At 47.4% G+C, this 23,178-nt stretch overlaps 1 protein-coding gene across 1 annotated transcript in view; it reads right to left on the bottom strand.

Annotated features, from left to right (window-relative positions):
• Positions 1-23,178, bottom strand: part of LOC118215550 (doublecortin domain-containing protein 1-like) — a 130,539-nt gene that overhangs the window by 86,583 nt on the left and 20,778 nt on the right. Inside the window, exons 6-8 of the mRNA XM_035396445.1 lie at positions 22,509-22,714; positions 20,609-20,702; positions 16,931-17,097 (exon numbers count right to left, since the gene is read on the bottom strand). Of these exons, the coding sequence (XP_035252336.1) occupies positions 16,931-17,097; positions 20,609-20,702; positions 22,509-22,714 (467 nt within the window). The remainder of the gene's footprint in view (positions 1-16,930; positions 17,098-20,608; positions 20,703-22,508; positions 22,715-23,178) is intronic.

The following is a 23,178-nucleotide window of genomic DNA, read 5'->3' on the forward strand; positions in this document are numbered from 1 at the left end:
TTTAGGGTTGGCGTTTCAAAAAATGAAATGTTTTGCGATTAGCATTCAATTACTTTAATTGCACAAGTGAGCTTTACGTTTTTTGAAGTATATTGTTCCTAATCCAGATAGAACTAAAAAGAATGCACTCAGTGGAGTGCAGACCTCCGACGAGACACAGCAGTGTCCCCTCACATGAATATCGCCCAGAAAATGTTTTGGCAGTCCAGTCATTACTTTTTGGTGGTGGCCTGGTGGTGGAGCTAGAGGAAAAGTCATTGGGTAACCAAAATAAGTTTCTTCCTCTTGGGTACATGAATGTTCACATCAAATTTCATGGCAATCCGACCATTGCTTTTTGAGATATCTTGATCACAAATTGGAGGTTTAGCCTGATGGTGGCGCTAAAGGAAAGGTCCTGGCGTCACCAAATTCTGTAGATTTTTTCTTCTTGCGAACATGAATGGGCACAGGAAATTTCTTGGCACGACAGCTGTTATTGTAATTACAGTGGTTAATTGCTTTCATTCACAATGCATTTTTAGGGTTACAAAAGCATCATCCATGCTATCTTCCTTCAAAACCTTCTTGTAGCACAGGCTACAATGGACATATATATCTAACAGTCATTTTCACTGTAAAACTAATGGGATCCATTTAAAGTACACTTTAGGAAAATTTACCACTGAACTCTGAAAGAACAAGACAAACTACATAATGTCACTGAGAAAAGATGTAGCACTTGCCACTGAACTTCCGCCCAGTCCTCAGCATCGCCCTCCTAACTCCACCCAACCAAACTCATGTAACATTAGGCCGGAGATGTCTGAAGGACTGGCTTCTTTCCCCTGTTGTCAGTCACACTTCACGTTAAGGTAATTACAGGAGTCATCTTGTCTCTGTGGAGAAAGTCAGAGGGACACTGTATTAGGGCTGTCACCCCTTCCCGCTTTATTGTTCTAAAAGAACAAAATGGAGACGGAGGCATGTCCAGAATGTTCCGTGCCCCTCCCTCTTGCCTCTTCCCCGACCCTCGACAGTTATAAAAGTTCTAGCTAGCCAAGACCAGGCCAGCTCGCTCCGTTGTTGGACAAGGATGAGAAAAATGAAAGTGCACGTGGTCGCCAGAGGCGCAAGCGCAGAGCCCGCTCGACGCGGATGCATGTGTAACGTATAGGGAAGCAGACCCAGCTGAACGGAACAGATGAATCCAGTTCTCGCATTGGCGACCCAGTTGGTCGGCTGCCAGCTCTGTCAGGCCCCGGAGCGACAGCCAACCATCTGGGTACGCGTGTTTAAAAAAAAAAAAAAAAATTCAAGTGACAGAAGACTTGTGGTTTCCTAAATGACAGCGGTGTTCTTTTTATATTTAAGTCACCCCAGCAAAGGAATAGCTAAATTATATCGATGTAAAAAAATCTTCAACACTTACAGACAAGCAGTGAAATGTGGAGGTAGAGCTGGCAAATAGTACATCACAAGATTCATTTTCTGAGTGGACACACCCATCCAGGGTAATTTTTTGTTTCATATATTGATTATACTATCAGCTATTTATACAGCAGGATTTTAAATTAAACAATTCAGGTGTGAAGCACTTTGATTAAAGATGACAGTGGTGGCACAAATGGGATTTTATCAATAAACCCACCGATTATGAACCTGGTTCCTCTCCTCCATGCCACACAGCCATGCTTGTGCTACCTCATGCTGTGGCAGATATCTCAAAATTCAGTCCTGGAAGGCCACATTTTCTGCCGGTGTCTGTGGCCAGGACCCAGATGAAGCTCTGGGAACAAGGTAGCCTGTTAGGAAATACACGATTCCTATCTCAGGTGTTATTGTCGACTCTTAGCCTACATTCTTTATGCTTTCTGTTTTTCTAAACTACTGGAGGCTCTGGTCAGTAACAGGAGTTTAAACCTCTTCTGAAAATGTGTTTTCAGAAGATGAGTCAACTTGGAATGTTTTAGCATCAACAGAAGGTCAAAGATTTGATATTGTTTGTGGTTGTGGAGGTTTTTGTGTAATTTTGTGTTTGTGTGTTTAACATACGTTTGCTAAAAATAAATAACTTGCACTTAATTGCTGTTTTCACTGGAGAGTAAATAAAAGAAAGGTTGGTCTCAGACATTTGCACAGTACTGTACAACCCAGTGGTAACCAATCCTGTACCTGGAGATCTACCGTCCTGTAGGTTTTCACTCAAACCCCAAAAACCCTAACAGACATTGCCGAGTTGCTAATTAGTAGAGTCAGGTGTGCCAATTTAGGGTGGAAATGAAATCCTACAGGATGGTAGGTCTCCAGGTACAGGGTTGGTCACCACTGGTATAACCTGTGGTGCTTGCTAGTTAGTTTTCTTCAGTGCTTGTTATTTAGTTTTCGCTTAGTTGGATATTTCTTCTTAATTTCATAGTCGCACAGTTCGAGATTGGTAGTTGAGTTTAGGGCTGTGTGGATCAGCTGTTGATCAGGGTCTTGGAGACTGGCTGTTAATTAGTCATTGAGTGCATCTGTGGTGCATTTTCTCTTGTCCAATCAGGGTGTGACAACACCCATCCTGTTGGGATTAAAAGGAGGAAACTGCATATCCACATTCATTGTTGATCCTACCATCTCTCACGACACTCCTCATGGCACCAGCTTATTTGGCGAGAAACTCTACTGGTCTTCAATACTTTTTTTTGAGATTTTCTTTGCTCTAGTTGTCAGATCAATGGTGGACTAGTTGCAAGCACTTTAGGAAGCCTATCTATTTTAGGCGTGGGTATCGTATGTCCAAATATTTCTGTAGGGACCCCTGAAGTGCCAAACTCTCGGTGCTGCATAGGTATGGGGCAAGCCTCCCCACCAAGCCATAACTTGGTGGGATGGTATATCTGCCATCCCAATACACCTTTTCTGGGTCACCTGTGCTGGGACAGCTAGCAGAGCTAGCCTTGGCCATCAGTTTACCTAAACGATTGCCTAGCTCTGCAGGCGTTATTATTTTTTGTTTATTTTAAGTTGAAGTCCAAAACCCTTCTTCTAACTACATAATTTTTTTTTTCAGTTCAATAGAGAAGAAAATAAAATGTAAATTATAAAGGAAAAGGCCATAAAATAAGCACGTGGTTATATTTATTTAATTTGTCAGATCTTTTTATGTGAAATTATTGCTGTTTTCCTTATTTTATGTGGTTGGAACTGGCACTCTTGACTCCTTAATGAGATGCCGTGTGGGCAAAAGGTACTACCACAGCACTGCCAGCCCCCAGGGACTGTGCTAGCGCACTCGCGTACTGCAGCCTCCTGCCCAGGTGTGACTGAAGTAATTAAACTGTTTTTCTAAGCACCAGATTAAGGACTTATTCAAAGGGATGCCTTGCTTCAATTCCGCGCAACCCTGTTTGTTTCCCCAAAGCCGCGTTGTTGTGTCTGACGCACACAGACATCGTCTGATCTGACAAAACAATTTCCCCCAAAAACTTGTTCTAGCCAAAAGTACGACCTCGTAACGCAATCGCTGGCTGCTTTCGGCTTTTGCGTCTGTCTCACCGGGGGTGGGGGTGGGGGGGTGGGGTGAATGGGAAACACTTTTGATGTCCTCCGCCGACAGTAAACTTTAAGGAAAGGTAGAGCGGTGCATAGGGGAATGTCACATGCTGGATGCTAATTGTTATGTTTCAGGTCTAGCAAGCACGCCCCCCTGCTGTTCTTCCAATGCCTCTGACTTTTGATCCTGACATCTGCATCTTAGAGGAATTTCACTCCACTCCCGACATCCTTCTGATGTAGCTCCAGGAACTAATGGGTTGTGAAAAAAAGCTGGCAGGGTATTGTCTAAAACGTGGGAAAAAAAAAAAAAAAAAAAATTCTCGCTGTACAAGTGTTGAAGGTAACTCGACTTGTGTGCCCCCCCTTCGCCCCAAACATTTTGAAAGCGTGTAAACTAGGCCCCCGTGAGATAAGCAGCCTCACGCTGTTCCAGATAAACATTTGATGCATTGTTTCCTGTATAAAACATGCCCTGACAACAGCGAGAAAACGAAAATGTGATCGTTACTGGAAAACTGTCAGGATGACTGTTCAAGCATGAAGCTACGATGCCTTAATCCTTTCAATCTCCCGACTGAATATTTAATTTCGAAGAGACTGAGGGAGCGTTTACACATCTGCTTGTAGCAATCTAATTTCAAAAAGCACTTAACTATCTCAGACAACGGCGTAGAAGGATCACAATTGACTTGAATTTAATATATTTAAATTGGGTACTGAGGAAACAGAAAAAAGGATTATGGGTCTTCGAGCAGTGTTTACGAGTCAAAAACACCTTTGTTTGTGTGGAGATAAAAGCTCTGAGGCATATCTTATTTTGGGCATGGTCGCCAAATAATGTCATCAGACTGCCAAAGCGACATTGCATTATTGAATAACTATATACTCTAATGATACAGTAGTAATGCAGACATACTTAATGCAGGCATGCCTTTTGTCATATTCTCTTAAAATAAGATTTTTGTACCGTTAAGCTTTTGTAATAAGCTTTTTAAAAATAACAAAGTAAAAAAAAAATTAAGTATAGCATTCCAAAATGAGATTAAGAAGTCATCAAAGTTGATGAACATCTCTAAAATTGGTAATTTATTAAGGGAGAAAAAATGTTCATGAAAGTGCTTGTGAATTCCCTGATTAGGATGGCAAACTACCATTTTTAGATGCCTACAATTATTAAAAACATTTGGTCAGGCAGACTGTCAAAATAATGAAAGATTTATTTTGAACTTAAACAGCACTGAACTGTTTAGTTAGGAAATAAGGGTAAAATTAGCTGGGAATAAACAAGGCAGGAATACGCCTGTAATTAGTTTTCATCCAAAGATTATGGTTCAGTAAATAAGCATTGCAGAATTTATTGGTACAAAATTCCCTGGTTCTCATTATAGTAATTTACAAGTGTCCTCTTTGTCCTCCGACATAAAACATACGGTAATTATGGATGTGTGTCTATTTTCCGAGTTATTAATATTAATATTAAAGCCATTTTAATACCATGTTTATGCAGAATGTTTTGAAGTGTACAGAATTAAAAACTACCTTAGTTTTCAACTGCTTAAATATAATACACATACATAAAATTGTACAGAAAATGACTGTCATATGATGATGGTGAGAATTATTATTATTATTATTATTATTATTATATTACTACTAATTGTAATGGTGGTAGTGAAATGAGAAGTAGCAGTATTGGCAGTTGCAATGACAGATTGCGGTGACGTTATGTAACGGTGTTTTCTGCGTTCTGCGGTAGCGTGCTCAGCATTGTTATGTGTAGGGAGGGCAGCTACGTAAAATGGCCTCCAGCTCGTCTGCTGTCGACACCTACAGTAGCACACTGCGCCCCAGCTGCACTGTAATTGTAATATTAATTATATTTCGCTGAGATGCATTACTCTGGTCACAATAGCTCTGTGGCATTAAAAACCCAGACATCCTTCCCCCCCCCACTTCTGAGAACGAAGGAACCCACAGCTCCCTGTACAAACGGTGACATCGTTACAGCTGGAAAAAACTAAAAAACATTATTACATTATTTTGTAAAATGATACCGTTATCACAGTTTTTTTCCCCCCACTTTTATTTATCTAGGAGGAAAGCCTCGCTTCTCTTTTTGAAGGGGAACCTGGCCAAAATGATCCTCGTCCTCTTAGCAGCGACTCACAAACGACGATCTCATGAACAAATCAAATTTCGCCGCTATTTCGTAGTTCTGCCAAGGTGCGCAAAAAACGATTTCAATTTTTTATAAAAAGAAAAAAGAGAGAATTTCAGCTGCACTTGGTGCACAATGGAAGCAAAAAAGCCTGTTACATTTTTTAAAAAACTTTTGTTAAAAGACCTTAAAAAAAAAAAAAGCCCCTAAAAGCAGTGTTTGGGCGAGGCGTGCCCTCGCCGGAGCCGTCCGGCCACGTTACGCAGACGGGGGCGGCGTGCGGTGCTCCGATTCCCCCGGGTGCCGTCGAACAGGTCGGCGGTAACGGAACGCGACAAGGAGCAGAAGGCACCCGTCTTTCCCCGTGTCATTTTTACGGGGGACAACAGGGGACCCTAACCGGTGTTTGTTAAATTTGGATGTCAGGGAAAGCGAAACCGGCCTTTCATCAAACTCTCGCGTCGACCTCAGACCGGGAGGCACGCATTGGGCCAGGGAACGGCCCTCGTTTGCGTCGAACGGCAACCTTCATAGAACAACGGCGAGCGATTCACACACCCCCCCCCCCCCCCCCAGCTCTCACGCCCTTACAGCAGCGCTTTAATCGGAAGCTGCCACGGCGTTTACGACGCCGTTTGTATTTTTTCCTTAACGTAATCGAGTCGGCTTCTTTCTCAGCCGTTTCTCGTCCGGCGCGCTTGGGGGCGGCTCGCTCGTGAGCTGCCTGGATGAAGCTCGGTTTGAGCCGGCGCTACTGCTGATCGCCAGCGCAAAGCCCCAAATCGGTTAAACCGTCTCCGACTGTGACGCCCTGCGCCGCTTCCGTAACGGCTCCGCGGTCTCCGTGAGAGTCTGCAGTCTTCCTGTTTTTGGAGCCTCCTCCTGATCGCACGGTGCCTGACACAGCCGTGTGATGAGGGCCGGGGGGCCGACCCAGTGTTAGCCCCGGTAACACGTGCCGGGTGGCAGTGTAGCACAGTGGGTAAGGAACTGGGCTTGCAACCAAGGTCACAGGTTTGATTCCTGGGTAGGACACTGCCGTTGTACCCTCGAGCAAGGTACTTAACCTGCATTGCTTCAGTATATATCCAGCTGTATGAAAAGGATACAATGTAAAATGCTATGTAAAAGTTGTGTAAGTCGCTCTGGATAAGAGCATCTGCTGCATACCTGTAATGTAATGCTTTCTGTTTGAGGTTTTGTTTGGCTTTTAAAGCCTACCAATCTCCAATCAAATCAGCAAGTCAAGTGCTACCGCAGCCGTGGTTGTCATGATTACCACTGCCATAATTACACCACAGCCACATGACTGTAACTGTGGAAATATTTATTTATTTATTTATTTTTTTGTTTTTTTGTTTTTTTGTTTGGGGGTCATGCTGCAATTCTCCTCCAAGACACGTGGTGTCGCCAGCCTGCTTCTTTTCACATTGCAGCCCTCAGCCAAGGTCACACAGAGCTGAGTCAGAGGAAGATATTTCACGTGACACATCAGCAAGCAGTCCACCGGCACACAATCTACCCACAGGGGTCACCAGAGAGCAATGAAATACTGACCTCTAACCAACTGAGCCGTCCCGTTCCTGGATGGCGTAATCGCCGATTGAACGAACGTCACGCTGTGGGAACGAGATCTTGGGGCCCGTCCACGCACCAGAACGGTGCCTTGACCGGATGAGCCACCTAAGAGAAGAAGCCTTTTTTATTTTTTTATTTTTAAGTGCTTTAATGTCCTCGTGCTGTTTCCGGCTACAAATTTTCATAATGATAAAACGAACAACACCCGAAATCTTCTGGTATTATTTATAGCTTGAAAACGGAATACAATGAATAAAAAACAGGAAGGAGAATCCCACAGACGAGGTCGTTTCCTGCAAGCCCGCGCGGCGTCGGAGTACACTTAGGTCCGCAGTGAGGGCTCCACTTGAGGCACGACAGTCCCTAGCCTCGTCATTTAAGACAATATAATTTTGCTTGCGGCCTACAGCTGGGGATGAAATGGGCGGTAAAAATCAGAGGACCGGCCCTGTTATTTCACACCCTGGGACGCGAGCCGCGCGCGTTCATTTCACGCGACGGAGACCGCAGAGCGGCGGGCCGGTTTCTCCCCTCTCCGCTGTGTGCGCTAAGCCTCGATTAGAAGCCGTCGCTTTTGCGTCCTGCTCTGCAGAGGGAGCGCCACAGAGCAGGACCCTCCGGAGGCCCTGCCGTTGACCTGCTGTAAGCAAATCCTTGCCGAAATGAAAAGGGGGCCGCACCCAGCCACGGGCACACTCAGCTCTCCTGGGGTTGTACACCGGCACAGGTTCGGTATTAGTTTCAGCTTACGGTGCTTTGAAGGCAACTGGTAGGACCCTCCTTTCCAAAACTATAGGGGCTGACATTGTTTTGTTCCCCTGGCTTGACAGCTTCTAGTCGGGTTGCCATTCGTCACACACATCTGACCTTTTTTTTTTTTTTTTTTTTTTTTTTTTTAAATAAAAAAATGTATTTATTCACATTATTCAGACTGGGGGGGAACAGATGGGATCACAACACTATGAAAACCAACAAATAAGTCTTAAATATGAATCTAATATTTTTCCTTTTTTGCTAAATATGTGAGGTAAGACAGATTTGAATGATTTAAAGATTTTCCGATGGCATAACACAATTTCACTTGACAACCCAAAAGTAACAAAAATACATGCTGATATGGTCTACTTGGCAATGACATGGTAGGGAATCGAATGCGTCGGCAGTAGGCCACCCTGCATAGCGCACCACACAGTCTCCCCTCCCCGCCTGTATCGACACTGCTACCAGGAAGTGCAAGGCGAAGATCTTGCATTTCCCAATCGAATTAAGCCTCCTTCCCTCATCTCTCTCCCCGGCCACCCTGCCTCAGATGCCCTGCCCCCCCCCCCTCCCCCCCCAGACCATTAACCAGATGCTTACGGTACACCCTGTCGAGGAGGTGCAGGAACCGGGGCCCTCCCCTAGAGGCGGGGTAGGCGTGGTGACAGGTGTCAGCGAAAGCGGGGGAGGCGCAGTGCTCGTAATTGGGCGCGAATTGCGGGAGGAGTCGGGGAGAGGGCCCGGGGCCCGGGCCCCTCCGTTAATTGCCTGGCAGGAGAAGGTGTGGAGCCGTTGGCCGGGGCTCGTCAGGTGCAAATTCACCAACTGGCGCCCGGCGTCGGGCAGGCCCAATCGATGCGCTGGGCAGAAGTGAGCTTAAACTCTCCTCTCACACCTTTAACCGCTTAGGAAAGTCTGCTTCGTGTTACGGTCCCCGGCAGGACCGCAATCCTCAGCCGCTCCCATCGATTTCCCAGAATGCACGTTGCTGCGGCTAGGGCGGGAATGGTGGCCGGAGACACGTGGTCAGCCCTAAAGCTGTGTACCTGCTCCATGCTAGCCGCGTGTTGTTTACCTCAGAGACTAGTGCTGTTTCTACAGCAGTGGGTGGTTTTATGAAGCCTATCCCAGGATCCTTCCAAACACGCAACCCTTTAATACCAGTGTTTCACCTCACTACTTCCCAAGCTAGCCCCACCCCTTTTCCCATCTCTCAACCCCAACTGCTGAGGTTCACATCCAAACTGTAAATATAATCTGGGCAACTGTGTCTCACACCAATTCATTTTAATGGCTCAAGACGTGCTAACTTAAAGCTCCCCAATACACTCGATGCTCGCTGACATGTATAGCAATCCTGATGACAAACAGTTACTCCAGGCAGACCTTGGTCAAATACGTATTTGACCCAAGGTCTGGCCAAGGCTTAGATGGCATATCAGTCCAGCACTTGCACACGCGGAATCTGGCATGGCAGGGGTCACCCACAGAGTTCAGCGCACGTGAATCCAGCCAACAAATGAATTTATATAGAACATATGGTAGCTGTCGGTCAATTTCATGTTGATTCTGAGTATACTGTAAAACTGAAATAGCTGAAAATTGTGTTAAAATGCTTCTGTCAGATTTTGAATCGATTGTGAATTACGTGGCAGATTTTGTGGTGGCTGATGATAGTAATGATGATGATGATGATAGCAGTAATGATTTAACAACACCACTGAGGCAGCTGCTACACATAATGCTGATGCTAATGATATTCGTGCATTTTGAAAGACTTGTTTACTGGGGTTGGATTAGTGGAGAGAGATGGTGCTTGGTTGTTTTGAGGAGCTCGTCTCCTTCCCACCTCTGGCGTCCCAAGTATGTGCCCTGGGGTGGATGCTTGCACAAGTTATGAATTAAATCTCTCCCACAAGGACAAACGGCAGCCAGTGTCACTAAACCTATGTTTGTGAAGTGGCTCACAATGCAAGGGTATGGGACTCTTAGAGTACTGTACTACAGGGGCATGGAAATGTTAGAGTTCTGTACTACAGGGGCATGGAGCTGTTAGAGCACTGTACTACAGGGGCGTGGAAATGTTAGAGTTCTGTACTACAGGGGCATGGAGCTGTTAGAGCACTGTACTACAGGGGCGTGGAAATGTTAGAGTTCTGTACTCCGGGGGCATGGAGCTGTTAGAGTACTGTACTACAGGGGCGTGGAGCTGTTAGAGTACTGTACTACAGGGGCGTGGAACTGTTAGAGTACTGTACTACAGGGGTGTGGAACTGTTAGAATACTGTACTACAGGGGCGTGGAAATGTTAAAGTACTGTACTACAGGGGCGTGGAGCTGTTAGAGTACTGTACTACAGGGGTGTGGAACTGTTAGAATACTGTACTACAGGGGCGTGGAACTGTTAGAGTACTGTACTACAGGGGCGTGGAACTGTTACAATACTATACTGCGGGGACATGGAACCATAGTACATGTACTACAGCAGTATAAAACTCTTACAGTAGTATACTTCAGGAGTATGAAAATGTACTGTACTACAGGGGCGTGGAACTGTTAGAGTACTGTAGTGCAGGGGCATGGAGCTGTTAGAGTTCTGTACTACAGGACTATAGAACTCTAACAGCACTGTACAACTGGGGTAAGGAATTCTTACAGCACTATAATACTACAGGGGTAAAGAGTTCTTACAGCAATATACTACATGGGTAAGGAATTCTTACAGCACTATACTACAGGGGTAAGGAATTCTTACAGCACTATACTATGGGGGCATGGAATTGTTAGAGTACTGCATGACAGGACTACGGGACTTGGAACTCTTGCAGTACTATACATCAGGAGCAAGGCAATCTTCAAGTACTATACTACAGGGGTATGGGACTGTTACAGTACTATACTACGGGGCCATGGAACCGTAGTACATGTACTACAGCAGTATAAAACTCTTACAGTAGTATACTTCAGGAGTATGAAAATGTACTGTACTTCAGGGGTATACTAAATGCTAAACTGCAGGGGTACTGAACTTGGGCCCTTGTGTGCTGCAGAGATACCTGGCTTCCTACCCCGAATCCTTGAATACAAAATAACTTCAGCTATTAGACCCCAAGCTGCCATGCTTTTAAAATGCTCATTATATCACCAGATCAAGAGATCTAGAAAGTCGACAGTACTTCCAGAACGGGGATGCCTGCCCCTGTCACAACAGACGCTGGGAAAGGCTCCTTTCTCTCCGATAAAAGGAGGCCAAACAGCGCTGCACCTGGAACGAACGGTACCTACTGGCTCTAGTGCTGGCGCACCGCCTGCGTCTTTCCCCCCCTACACGCACAGTTTTGAAAGTCCTAATCCATCTTTCCTCCCTCTGCGCGGGGACGAAAGCAGGCGGCGCACCTCCTGCCTCCCTGGCCCACTTCAGCGCTCTGGTCGGGAGCCACCGCCATCCCGCGCCCCCGGCCCCGAGGAGGACAGATGGTCTTCCTCACTCGCGGAAACTCGGGGTTGCTATGGCAGCCGGTCGGACTCCCGGCCCGGGTAGTGCGTGCGGCAGGGCGTACGGCAGGACATGGGCAAGGCCGCGGCGACCGCCTCCCGTCTCCCCTCGAAGGTCTGGTTCGCACCTACCTCGCCGAGGTCCACATCAACCCATCAGGGCACTCTCTAGTCTGCTCACCCTCTTTTTCTTTTCTACCTCTCTCTTTCTTTCAGTTGTTCTATGGCTCTTTTGCTCACCTTGAACCTGTGTCTCTATCCGTCTGTTTCTCTCGCTCTCTGTCTTTCCCTGCCCCCCTTCCCTCCCTCCCTGTGACCAGTCCCAGGCAGGCTGTGGCCCTGCTCTCCGTTTGATCTTCAAAGCCCCGAGCCTCGAGTGCAGAGCTTCCCCAGGCCAGCTGAGGTTGAGGTGCTCTACACAGACATCAGGTTTTTCCTCAAAACTCTGCACCCCCCAACCCCCCCCCCCCTTGTCCCGGGACGCCTCAGGCACCAGGTGGGCTGAGTTAAGCTCCCATTGATTCTGTTGCTGGATGGCTGGGCTTGCGGTTCTGAGCAGGCGGCAAGTTCCTTCGCTGGGAATCACTGAGACACAAAAAAAAACCTTTGGACACGTGAGGCTAAATACATGAGACCTTAGCATACCAATATTTCTGCTTCTGTAGACAAAATCAAAGCATGCAACATAAAATAATTAAATATTAAATGAAACATGGAACGTAAAATACGGAGAGTCGCATATGGGAGGGATCCAAGGGCCTTTTCAACGTGCGCGTGTGTGTTTTAAGAACAAACGGCATCAGCGTGTCATATCGGGGTCATGGTATTTCTGTAATCAGCCCCTGATTGCACTGTGTCTGCCAGTCCACTGCCATCAGCGTTCGTGCAGTTACGCCGTTTGCCTCACAAAACTTGACGTGACGCCAAAGCCTGAAAAAAGGCTTTTTTTACCCAGTGTGACTGACTTATGTCAGACAGCAGCTCTTGCAGTAACAACACCTTACCAATAGAGGCAGTAGATGGCAAGAGGGCCCGGATAACAGTCGCAACCAATATTGACATGTGTGAGTGCCTGTTTAATTCTTGTACCTCTCAGGATCAATACCTATGACTTACATCAGCAAACGTAGTGGTTTTTTGTATACTAAAATAAGACACAAAGACGTGGTTCCACAACCTCACTCCCTTAAAATAACAATGCAGAAGCAACAGAGTATAGCCATGAGATGTTAACCCTTTCAGGTGTAAGATCACAAATATGCCATTAGAATGTTCTTAACCAAACATTCTAATGTGACGATCACTACTGGTAATTGAAGGCAATGAAGTTCTAGAACACTGACTTAAAAACTTAACTTAGAAACAACATTCCGTAAACCTACTTTTCAAAGGGTTAAGAACCTAGTCCTCATAACAGTGTGAAAAGTAAGGTGGTGTGGTTGTGCGTGGGCGTTCCCCAACGTGTCCTCTAGGTGGCAGCGTTGTCTTTCTGGCCGCGGCCCTTGCAGCCGGGTGGGCCCGGGGCTGCTCGTCGTTTCGCGCGGCGCAGATCTATCGCCTCTTATTACGGGCGTAATGAAGCCTGAGATATTGAAGTCTTTTATTGATTGCGCACGTGGCGCTAAACCCCCACCCACCCCCCCCAACCCGCAGCCCCCCCCCCCTTTTCCTGTCACGGCGAATATTCACCTTATCCACTGAAGCAAATTGCCGACACCTTTTAAAGAAGTGACAACTGTGTATATTTCACAATCGCGAATTCCATTTTTGTATCTGCGCCGACAAGAATGCAATTTTCACTTAATTTAACCGGCCCGGGGGCGCGGCTCCTTGCGGCACTTAGAGCCGTCTGAAGTTTTAAGACGCTCCATTGTCGTCGCTCTTTCACTTCGGCGTGCAGCGTAGTTCTGTTTCCAGTGGACTCCCTTCCTTCCTGAAGCCTGTGATTTGAGCTCCCTGTTTGTCTCGCTGATTATACGAAAGTACACCAGGGACAGGCTTCGATAATCATCGATATATACAGTATACATCATATAATGATTAGGTGTTACTGCTGAACACTGTAATCTGGTTGATATTTAACAATATTTTTGCCTGTGAAAACGCTCAGTGTGCAGTAATGTGATGCGTTAAGAATGGGGAAAACATTACATACAGCCCCTGTCCCATATTTCGACTGACGTGCAGTCGGCATCAGAATTGAAATGGGTGCACGAGGAATTCCTTTAAAGTGTTCTCATGTGTCTGTGTATGTTATGAATCTGACATTAAGTATGCAATGTGCTTATGGGATTATGAAATATAATTCAGAATATAGACAGATATGTAAAATAGTGTATCAATAAATGCAGAACTCAAGGGTAATTATAATTTACAGACATGCATTATTAATATTAATAGAACTGCACGCATCTCATAAATAGATCCAATGAATCGAACAACATCGATTGAAATGAAAGTGAAGAACAATACTTTCTAACACAAGCAATGAACTATGACAATTCAGTTAGTTAGCTGATCCTGTCGTCTAGATTTAATTCAGTATTGTATCGAGACACATTCTAAGGTTCTTACAGAAATAGGGAGATTCAGTACATTATAGCACACACATGTAGGTGTACCTAAGGTACTGTACTTAAGAGTGTAGAATAAAACAAAGTATGTGGAGAAACGCATCAAACGTTCAGTGCAAAGGCCGGCTGGTGAGTGCTTGCTATGCTAATCTCAATCCAAGGTAATGATGGCTTAATATGGCTGTATTAGGCTGCTTGCTATATCCTTGCCCAGGGATTTGCTGTATAATACTCATTCAACGTGTCCAACAGCTCCCAAAGTCCGAGGTCCTGCTGATGTGTACAGGTAAAACAGAGGTAAGGGTAAGGTAAGGTAATAGAGGGGACATGGGGAGCGGGGTTTGTGTGGCGCTGTGATTTCGGGTGCGGGGCGTCTCTGCAGGCGGTAAACACAGCCGCCTCCGTTCAACCGCCGTGCTCCGCTGCCCTTTCACACGTCCCATACCCCAATCCCCCCTCCCACACGTCTGTTTGTCCCCAAACACTGACACCACGCCTCGCACTGCCACCCCAGATCGCGTGCCCCCACCCCCGCCATCGCCGCAGCCGCATAATGGGAACGCTAACGCAAAGAGACAGGGCCCCGCCACCTGAAAGCGTTAACTGCCCTCCCCAGCACACACACGAGCACGCAAGCACACATGCACACATGCACACATGCACAGACACACATTCACACATACATAAACAGACACACACTTGTACACACAGGCACATACACACACACACAAGCACGAAAACACATGCACGCACACACATGCACAGACACACATTCACACATACATAAACGTACACACACTTGTACACACAGGCACATACACACAAGCATGCAAACACACATGCACTCACACACATACACAGACACACATTCACACATACATAAACAGACACACACTTGTACACACAGGCACATACACACAAGCATGCAAACACACATGCACTCACACACATACACAGACACACATTCACACATACATAAACAGACACACACTTGTACACACAGGCACATACACACAAGCACGCAAACACACATGCACTCACACATACACAGACACACATTCACACATACATAAACAGACACACACTTGTACACACAGGCACACACACGTACACACAAGCACGCACACTCACACACATGCGCAGATACACATTCACACACAAACGGACACACACTTGTACACACAGGCACATACATGTACACACAAGCACAAAAACACATGCACAGACACACATTCACGCATACATAAATGGACACACACTTGTACACACAGGCACATACACACACACACAAGCACGCACACATACAGACACATTCACACATACATAAATAGACACACACTTGTACACACAGGCACATACACGCACACACATACACTGACACACATTCACACATACATAAATGGACACACAGAGGCACACATACATAAACACAGACACGCAAGTGTACACACAAGGTACACATACAAAAACACATAATTAAACAAAATATTTGTTTCTGCCGGTAAAGAAAATATTCAAGGTAAGGGCCCCTCTGTCTATATCACTGCACCCATCCATAAGCAAACACGACAGGGAAAATATTTTCTTTAAATATTTTTCTTTTAGAAAACGATTTTACAGATGAATTTGAGGTCAGTGTGTTACCATACATAATGGTGCGTTGCAGAAATGTAGATTACAACAATCACTAAACCTATGCATGCAGAAGATCAGGCTTTTTAGCTTTGTTATTAGGGATTTAAATTTAACACAATCAGTAAGCTAGTCCTATTTCAAGGGCATATTTTTTGATAAATGTATAAAAACTGTTGGAACACTATTGTGGCTTATCATTAAATACATAAACGGTTGTACATGTTTTTAGCTTCTGAACACCAACCAAGGCAATCTAAATTGAGGCAAAATGTGAATAAAGTTACCAGTACAAAATTTTAAGCCATTGTTATAACGTCAGCAAACACTGGCACTTTGGTAAACAAGGCCAAAACAAGCTCAGCCATCCAGTGGCAAGCAATGAAATTTAACCAGCTGCAACAATACCACAGCAGTGCAATATAGAACAATGGGGGGAAAACAGCGCTACATTCTAATGTTAACTGTCCTCCCTTTGACCTTTTCATCTTACTTACTCAGCCAATCCAAACACAGATTACAATTTCAAACATCTGATTCACTTTCGGTCTGGAACTTAGCGAATGTAAGGATAACTCAACCATCCTTTACTGCAAAAAAATAAAAAAGTCGATCTTAGCAAGTATTTTAATCTTGTGTTTAGACGTAAAATCTCATTTCTGTTACTTTTTTTGTTAAATAAGACAAAAAGATAGCTAATGAGGTGAGAGTTTGACTCATTTCCAGTTTGCCAATGAGGTAAGACAGTTGCACTTGTCGAGCACAAAGTAACTTAAAACAAGCTAATGTTTTCTACTTGAGAGAAAGAAGAAAAAAGATTTTAGGTCTCCTAAGGATAAAACACTTAAGACACCTTTTTTGCAGCGTTCTGAGGGAAGAAAAAAAAACTGACAAGGAAGAATTTAGTTTCAAGGAGGGAAAAAAGGGTAAGAGACGAGACCCATGACCCAGACTACCGGGAGACAGACACAATTAGCGTCATTATCCCCGGCCCGGAGATCAGAGCGCCGCGGTGGCACCCCGCCGGGCTGCGGAACCCGAGCCCGCCACGTCACGTTCGCCAGCCCACGAGGGTGATGATCAATCACCCGGCCGCTGAGTGTCGGGAGAGATGCGGTCGGCTCCCCCCTCACCCCCCACCTCCGTCCTCTCGCCCACCTCCCGCTTCCCCACGGGGCGTGGAAGGGGGGGGGTGGGCCAGCCCCCTGCGACTCACCTGCGCCAGGTACTCCGCCGCGGGCCTCAGCTTCCCGCGCAGGGCGCGCAGGGCTCCTTGGATGTAGACCTTGGCCCCGGCCGGGCTGAACCACTCGCCCCGGGACACCCACACCGGCCCCCTCAGGGGCGTGGCCGAGCCCTGCAGGCAGCCGTCCAGCAGGGGAACTGCGCGTACGTAAAAAAAATAAAGGAGACCAAATTACTGTGCGTCCGTGTGGCCCGGGACGCGGGGTCCGCGGGCGTGTCTCGCCAGCGCGCGGGGCCTGCAGCCGAAGAGGAAGCTTGGATGAGGAGCAAACTCCTGGATGACTAGTGGCCACCATCAGGAGCCTATATATATACGCAGGGCCCCCCCCCCCCAGCCGCAGGACTCGCGAGCACACCTGAATAGTCTCGAAGTGTGCCTAACTAGCTGCACACAGTGTCATGGTGTGCACTGATTGCCTTATCTTCTCATTTATCACAGATGAATTGGAACCAGCCTTGCTGAAAAACCCCCTTCTCATTGTTCAGATGAAAACCGCGCAAAGACCCGGAGCCTTGAAATCAGGGGGTCTCTCACCCCAGAGGAAACAGGGGGTGTCTCACACCTCACGGGGGTCTTTGGCAGAGGTATGTTAGCGGGTACGTGGGGGTGGAACCCCTGGGAGAAAGAAGATATAAATAAATAGACGTGTAAAAGGGATTAGGTTGTTGACTTTGTCCCCGAAAGGCAACGGCGAGCTCTGACGTATGACAGCCAGTTTTGCGCAAACTGCGTCGCGTGGCCAGCGGGCGCCTTTCCCCCCCGAGGCGTACCCCTACACAGCCCCTACATCAGCCTCCACTGGCAAAAATACAATAAAAAAACGTCTGCCAGTAGCATTGGTTATTGAAAATGAGCAGGTATCGTGATAACGACTATGAAACCACTCGCTCCAGAATTGATTTTTGGTAGTGCAAAAAAGGTATACAAGAAAAAGTTGGGAAATACTGGGGAACCTGATGTGAACCCAACTGCATGGCCGGAAGTCGTACCTGCCGAACGTTCAGCAGATTCCAAAGTGAAACTGCAGGTCCGCTTCCCGTTTCGCCGATAAGAAACACCGAAAGGGCGAAACCCCGAGCGCTTGTGCCGACCGGACGTGGAGAGCTCCCGGAACGCAGTCGGCAGCTGTTGGGGGCCCTTTCTGCTGGCACGGTGGCCATCGCTCCAGTGTCCGTTTCCCCCCCTCGGCTGCTTGCTTTAGCGGCCATTTTCTTAAATATCGATGCCTGTCCGAATTTAGGCTTCCGCAGGGCTGAACGGAATGACAAGCGCACGATTGACAAACTTAAAGCAATCTTTCACAGCTGCTTGGCTCGCCAGTGATCCCATTAATTTGACAGCGTGTGCCGGAGGGGGCCTGCAGCAAGGCTACACAGAGGAGTGAACATGTGGATGTGTGCACGTTGCACACTAATGGTAGCGTTATCCGAAGCCAGAGGAGGCGGAAACTACGTGGATGTGCGTTACGGACCTGAGGGTCGTTATGGCATTGCAGGACGTACCTGGGCCGTTTTAATTGTGTGCTCCGTCTCCAAATGGGGGGGGGGGGGGGCTGGGGCTGTGGGGAGCAGGCAGGCCATTGAGTAACACCCTCCCCCCCCCCCTTTCTTCCACTTTAAAGAATGCTGCCTGAGTCATGCCTCCCTTAAATGGAGTGAAATAGTTGCTGCATTAAATATGCCGGCGGATCTTCTGCTCGAGCAAGTGGACTGAAACGGCGGGGGATTGTTAATGCCCCGCCGCCTCGCTGCACGCCCGGCGATTGATCACTTGTAACTATATCTACTCTTTGTTCCATGAAAATCTGGTGCGGAGTAAATGGGTTCATCAGATTTTTCGGGTTAAATTGAGAGTGAAGAGTTCTCCGCGCGCGCGTGAGGGAGAGGGAGAGAGAGAGGCGAGGGCGGCCATGTTGGGGGGTGGGGGCTCTGCCTTCGGGAAACAGCATGGGAGCCCACGCGGAGGCATTCAGAGCCCCGGGCCGCTCATCTCACGCTTCCTGAACCCCAATGGGCTCCCCCCCGCACCCACGCCCCGTACCCCCCACCCGGTCGCAGGGGGGCGTCTTGGGTTTTCTCCGCAGTGGCTCCTCTATCTTTTTTTTTTTTTACTCCTTGCAAAGACCACTCAAAACAGCCCACGCTGTTTGTGTAGCGGGTGGTTTTTTAGGGGAAACAATGAGACAGAGGCAGGCCTCCTTTGATAGGTGTGTGTGTGGGGGGGGGGGGGGGGGTGAGAATAATTAGGATACTTGGTACATTTGTGAGGGAGGGAGCTCAGCCTCGTGGGTTGATGGGTATTATTGTTACTTTGTGTTTGACTGCTAGGAAGAGCAAAGCATGTTCTAATTGATCTGGAGCGCCAATCCCGTCCATATGAATATGTGAAGATGTGAAGTTAAAAATAAGCAGACCGGACCCTCCCTTTATACTCACGTTTGTTTGTATAATGAAAGATAAATGGTCTGTAAACTTGGTTCGGCATCAGCCCAGGCTTGGCACTCCAAGGGATAGTTTACTTTCTAGAGTTTTTTGACGTTTCTCCAGTTTTACTGCATGTATTTTAACTTCCTGAAAACTGTCTGAGCCAATGAAAAACATAAAGACACACTAGAACAGAACTTAAACTCCAGCAAGCAAACCATATCTTTGATGTAACACTTGCGAGCACAAGACCAACAGAGTCAATGTCATTCACGCATCCCTTCAAAATAGTTCTCTATGGTCTTCGTGTAATCGAGAGTCGGCCGTCTCGCAAATTTCCCACGCTGTGGGCGGTGAATAGGGAAGTGACGGACGTGACAGAGGCCGGCAAGGAAGCTGCCCTTCGTGGCCGGGGTCTTCCCTTGCGCGGAGAAGCAGAACGCATACTGAGCTGCCGAAGGGTCTTTCCATAATGGCCACCATCACACAATATGCGCATAATGGCCAACATCACGCAATATTACCGAGGAACTGGCTTTGTGAGGACTTTGCTAAAGCAACAGGCAGAAATATTTTTTTATTAATCAATCGGGGAAATATTGAACGAGACAAGTGAAAATACCTTCAAAACTTGCAAATGTAAAAATGAATATAGACTTTCGGGCTGTGTTGATCTAGTTAGCACATATTTTAGGAATACATCAAACAATTTAAACTAGCTGTTCAGTTATGTATATATTTTATTTTTCTTTTCTGTACTCTGGTCTATCTTCATTATTTATCTCAGCTGGATAATAAATGCAAGATGGTTTATCCTGACCAAGCAACTTGACGTTTGCTGGTTGAGGTTATGTAATGTCTGTAACTGCTATTCTTATAAATCCATCATGCTCTTTGACACCTGATGTGTCTCGTTTCACTGAAACGTGCCTGTCTTAATCTTTCCAATACACTCATCATAAACCCCCCTCAATCGGTGGTTTTGGTCAGACGCAGCCTGACAAAAAATCAGCGTGCAGTAAATTGATGTAAATTTGATACCCAGGGACAGAACCATACAGGCCTGGATTCAATCAACGTTTGTATTTAACATTTATTTGCAAATAAAGCAAGCAAGACAGTTCTTTTGTGATCGCTGACTCTGGAGAACTGTTTGTGAAGAAAACAAGTGCATTGTGAGTTACAGTTTACAGAGTTACAGGAGTGTTCGATTTGCGAGACGTACCGAGGCCGATGTCCTGCACTCGATTTCCCTCCCAGTCGTACAGCAGCTGGGCCGTCGAGGTGAGCTGTAACTTCAGCGTGCACAGGTCCAGGAACTGGAGGTTCAAAAAAGAAAAGAGAAAAAGAAAAAAACGGGTCGGACGTCAAAACTGGAGGCATTTGGTCTCCAGGCAACAGGGATGCGATGAGGCAGCTTCAGAGGCGAGGGCTGACGTTCGGCCGCAGTCGACATGCACGCGAGAGACCAAAGAAATTAAGCGGAGGGGTGGTGGCCACGAGAGGCCGAGTCTCCCCCCTCCCCCGGTGCTGAGGAAGCCGGCGGAGAGACGTTGGCGGTGGGGTCTGGGTCCTTTGAAAACTTGGGCCCGTCAAAAATATCTCGAATCCAGGCCTTTTTGCGTCACGCCGGCCTTAACGGGTCGGAAGCCGTTTCTTGGAATTTGTGCGTCCGAGAGAACGCGCTACGCATCGAGGGGTCTGGGGGGGGGCGATGGCAGCTGATCTCGTCTGACGTGGCCGGCCCAACGGGAAAGAAAAGGAAAGCGGGGCAGTCTCGCGGAAGAAAGGGCGGCGGTGGCGGCGGGAACGCGGGTTTTTTCACAGGGAGGCCCCCCGGAGAGTCTCTGCTGAGTTTTGGCGCACGCCGTGAAGGATCTTAACAAAGGAAGTTTGCGGGGTCCCCTCTGAGGACCCAAGTGCAAGCGTATCTGAAAATTGCCTGGCAAAGGTTGGGGAAGGGGTGAGAAAAGTCACACACATCCAGGTCTCTGATCAGCTCCCGTTTTCATAACATTAATTTTCCTGTTTTTTTCAGTCTGCACACTGTTACACTATTGGCATAAAAACGCACCCTTGTGAAAAAGCCTCCAAATGACTAATAAGAATTCATTAGAAGCTAGCCAAATACAGCTGTGAGCTGGCCTGTATGGTATTTTGTATGGGTCGTGTATGTGTTTTTGATGCATTTGATTACAAAATTAGGTGGTTTTAATGTACTGTTCATGTACAGCGCTTTGAGAAGTACTATTTGTGAACTGTGTTTTCCAATTACATTTTTCATTGCTGTTATAAAATAGTTCTGACCTTTTCGCATTTTTAGTGGGTGCAACACACGTGCATGCACACATGAACATGCACACATGCATGCATGTGTATGCACACACACGCGTTTATGAGCACACACGCAAGCGTGTGCATGCATACACATGCATTTTTGAGCATGCACATGCACACATACACAGACACACTTGCATACGTGCACAACACACACACACACAGGGAACGTGGTCTCCTTCCGGTTGGTTTCCCTCTCTCGCCTGATGAACCGAGATGAAGCTCAGGCCAGGGTAGCTCTCTCTTCCCACCCACCGGAGGAGGAAGAGGACAGGAATCCTATCGCCTTCTAAATTTAACATGGCCGACTAGCCGGAAGAGCGGACGAACACTCACAAGCGGTTACACTTTACAGATCAAAGCCTTCACCTCGCTTCCCTCGCTCTCCCAGACGGCTGGGATGGGGTCTTCACAACAGGGCCCTGCATTAGTACTGGCCCATTATTTGTAAGTTTACCCACAGGACAGATCATGTGTGAAATAAATCTTTTTTTTTTTCTTTTTTTTTACAGAAACAGCTAAAATGTGAGAGAAATGGAGTATGCTGTGAAATATATCTGGTTTTGGTCATTGTGAACAGGTTAATGAAAATATCAACCAACCGCTGGTCACAAAACGACAAGAACATTCAATTAAGGAAAGTGTTCAATTCATTATTACAACGGCCACGTTAGCTTTGGTTTTCTGGGTGTGAACAAAGCTGCAGGCTTGCAGGGAAGTGAACTTTGCCTGCTGCCCACAGCGCCACCTGCTGGGGACGCTTGGCACAGGCCCTGCTCCCGACGTACCTGTTCCACCGGGCCGGCGGCGGCCACTTCGCAGCCCTCGCTCCCGGCACCGTTCCGGAACGCCAGGACCCGGAGGGCGGGCGCGGCCCGGCTGAGCCCCCGCAGCCGGTGGGAGAGGGCGGGCCGGGTGCGGCCCCGCCCGGGGCTGGCGGGGAGCACCACGCCGTTCACGGTCCAGCTCGCCTCCTTGCTCAATGACAGATGGGCTGAAAGGAAAGGTGAAGTCAATATTTGGCTTGGAAACGCGAAGCGCCCGTCCCCTCTCCTCCCCTCTAAATCGCACACCAGACCCGCGCACCCCCACCCCTCGCACCCCCACCTCCCTCCCAGCCTTTATACACATTGGCCGTCCTCCACGTCGATGCGCATATCATCCAGATATCGCTGTCAGCTCCCACTAAGCGCAGCATAAGCTGCGGCAGGCAGGCTGGCCTCGCTGATAGCGGGCATAAATCACGGCTCCTGAAGGGAACAGATGTTAAGGGTATGGAGGAGTAATACCACAATTTAGCCATAATTAAAATTCACCTTAGCGCGCCTCGCCCACTAATCAGCTGATCGTTTCGTCGCGCCATTCCCCTCCTCATTCTCCCGGCTGGCTTGCCCCCCACCCCCTCCTCCCCCCTCCCCCCCCCCCCACTTCCTGGACAATCTGCCCCTTTAGACTCTC

Source organism: Anguilla anguilla, chromosome 16 (genome assembly GCF_013347855.1).
Source record: "Anguilla anguilla isolate fAngAng1 chromosome 16, fAngAng1.pri, whole genome shotgun sequence".
Taxonomy (NCBI): Eukaryota; Metazoa; Chordata; class Actinopteri; order Anguilliformes; family Anguillidae; genus Anguilla; species Anguilla anguilla.